General features: G+C 38.9%; 1 protein-coding gene across 1 annotated transcript; it reads right to left on the bottom strand.

Moving 5' to 3' along the window:
- On the bottom strand, positions 763–1,725 carry LOC102186104 (olfactory receptor 502-like). The gene has a single exon (XM_005701191.2). It carries the CDS (start codon positions 1,723–1,725, stop codon positions 763–765), a length of 963 nt encoding a protein of 320 aa, XP_005701248.2.

The raw sequence follows: 2,658 nt of genomic DNA, 5'->3' as shown, positions 1-2,658 counted from the left end.
CTCCCTCTGAGTCCAAAAGTCCGTTATACACAGCTGTGTCTTTTTTCCTGTCTTGCATACAGGGTCGTCATTGCCATCTTTCTAAATTCCATATATATGTGTTAGTATACTGTATTGGTGTTTTTCTTTCTGGCTTACTTCACTCTGTATAATCGGCTCCAGTTTCATCCATCTCATTAGAACTGATTCAAATGAATTCTTTTTAACAGCTGAGTAATACTCCATTGTGTATATGTACCACAGCTTTCTTATCCATTCATCTGCTGATGGACATCTAGGTTGTTTCCATGTCCTGGCTATTATAAACAGTGCTGCGATGAACATTGGGGTACATGTGTCTCTTTCAATTCTGGTTTCCCCGGTGTGTATGCCCAGCAGTGGGATTGCTGGGTCATATGGTAGTTCTATTTGCAATTTTTTAAGGAATCTCCACACTGTTCTCCATAGTGGCTGTACTAGTTTGCATTCCCACCAACAGTGTAAGAGGGTTCCCTTTTCTCCACACCCTCTCCAGCATTTATTGCTTGCAGATTTTTGGATCGCAGCCATTCTGACTGGTTGATATGTTTTTTGTAATTTGATCTTATTTCACTAAAGGTAACTCACTATAGGTCTCCGACTTAAAATTAGATATCTGAAAATTTATTCCCTACCTTTACTAAAAAACTGCTTCCTGGCTAATGACATGGAATAGATATATTTAAACCAGATACTCAATTTCCTCTTCTTATTATCTTCATGGGCATATTATCATATCAAATCCTATGAAATAACAGGCTTCACTAAGAAAGTATTTTTCTGGCAAGCTCTCTTCAGAGCCCCTTTAATCTCATTGTTCCTGAGGCTGTATATCAGGGGGTTCAACATGGGGATCACCACCATGTAGAACACAGACACTACCTTGTTCTGGTCAGTTGAGTAGCTGGACTTGGGCATCACATAAATGAATGTGATGGTCCCATAGAACAGAGTGACTGCTGTGAGGTGGGACGTGCAGGTGGAGAAGGCCTTGTGGCGCCCCTCGGTGGAGTGCATCCTCAGGATGGTGATGAGGATGTAGACGTAGGATACAGCTATGACAGTCACTGTGACCACAATAATGGAGCCAGCCGTAAATGAGGGGACAACTGCAGGGATACTGATGTCAGAACAGGAGAGCTCAACCAAAGGAGCAAAATCACAGAAAAAATGATTGACTTGATTTGGTCCACAGAAGTGTAAAGAGTAGAAGGAAATAGTAAAAGAGCAAGCATTGAGAAAACCACCAGTGTAAGACATCATGAGTAACTGGACACAGACTTGTGTGGACATTTTGGTGGAATAAAGCAATGGGCTGCAGATTGCTGTGAAGCGATCATATGCCATGGCAGCCAGAAGGAAGCACTCAGTTGACCCAAAGAAAACACCTGAACAGAGCTGAATGGCACATCCAGGATAGGAGATGGTATTTCTTTCCACTAGGAAGTTTGCAAGCATATTGGGTGTAACAGAAGATGAATAGCCCACATCAACGATGGCTAAGTGGCTCAGGAAAAAATACATAGGATGATGGAGCTGAGATGAGATTCTGATAAGAAGATTTGTGCCGAGATTCCCACATATGGTCACCAGGTAGATAAAGAGGATGACTATGAAAAGGATGACTCGAAGGACTGGATCATTTGTTAAACCCAATAAAACAAACTCTGTCTCTGCAGTGTGGTTTCCACGCATCAGGGAATACATCAGGTAATGTAGCTGCTACCCAAATGAACCTGTGATGGAACAATACATTAAAGCTATAAATCTGATTATTTCATTTTCTATTAATATAATACATATATGGAAATTGATTACAGATGAAGATATTCAAGAATCAAAGCATGTTTACATGCAATCATGAGCCTACTTTATTTTTTTAAGTTATTTTCAGCAGAAGTTCCCAAAAACTTCCTTGAAATAATGCTTTTACCTTTTGTATTATATTTTTTCCAAAAATGTGCTTAAAGTAAACTTTGAGCCAAAGAACAAGTAATATATGATGAAAATATAATATAGATGAAAATAGCAAAAAGGATCAGTGAGTATCACATAAAATAGGAAAAAAATGTGTAGGGTTTTATAATAAAGATGAGTAATTTAATAGCTAACAATTATTACATGCTTACTAAAGTGTAAAATAGGGTTAGATTTTTATATTTATATGTTTATCATTTATCATATATAGCCTATGCTTATATTTTAGTCTATATTTATAGTGTAATTCGTGTATATACATATTTAGTGTGTGATATAGTCTGCATTGCTTGTTGTTTACTCACTACGTAGTGTTCGACTCTTTGAGGCCCCAGGGACCATATAGCCTGCCAGGCTCCTCTGTCCATGAGATTTCTGGGGCAAGAATACTGGAGCGGGTAGCCATTTCCTTCTCCAGAGGATCTTCCTGACCTAGGGATTGAACTTGTGTCTCTTGTATCTCCTGCAGATGGATTCTGAGCCACCTGGGAAGCCCAATACATAGTCTATGTTTTCACGAAGTATTATTCATGACTTTCATTATTTATGAGTAAACTGAGTCTGAGAAGGCTCTGTAAGTTGCACTCTGTTGTTTAATAGGTCAAGTCAGAATATGAAGCCCAGGAATGCCTGACTACCCATTCCTTTAGTTGTTGTTGCTTA

The sequence above is a fragment of the Capra hircus genome, chromosome 15, assembly GCF_001704415.2.
Source record: "Capra hircus breed San Clemente chromosome 15, ASM170441v1, whole genome shotgun sequence".
Classification (NCBI taxonomy): Eukaryota; Metazoa; Chordata; class Mammalia; order Artiodactyla; family Bovidae; genus Capra; species Capra hircus.
Note: the sequence above shows the minus strand (reverse complement) of the source record. Positions and strands in the feature narration are given on the sequence as shown.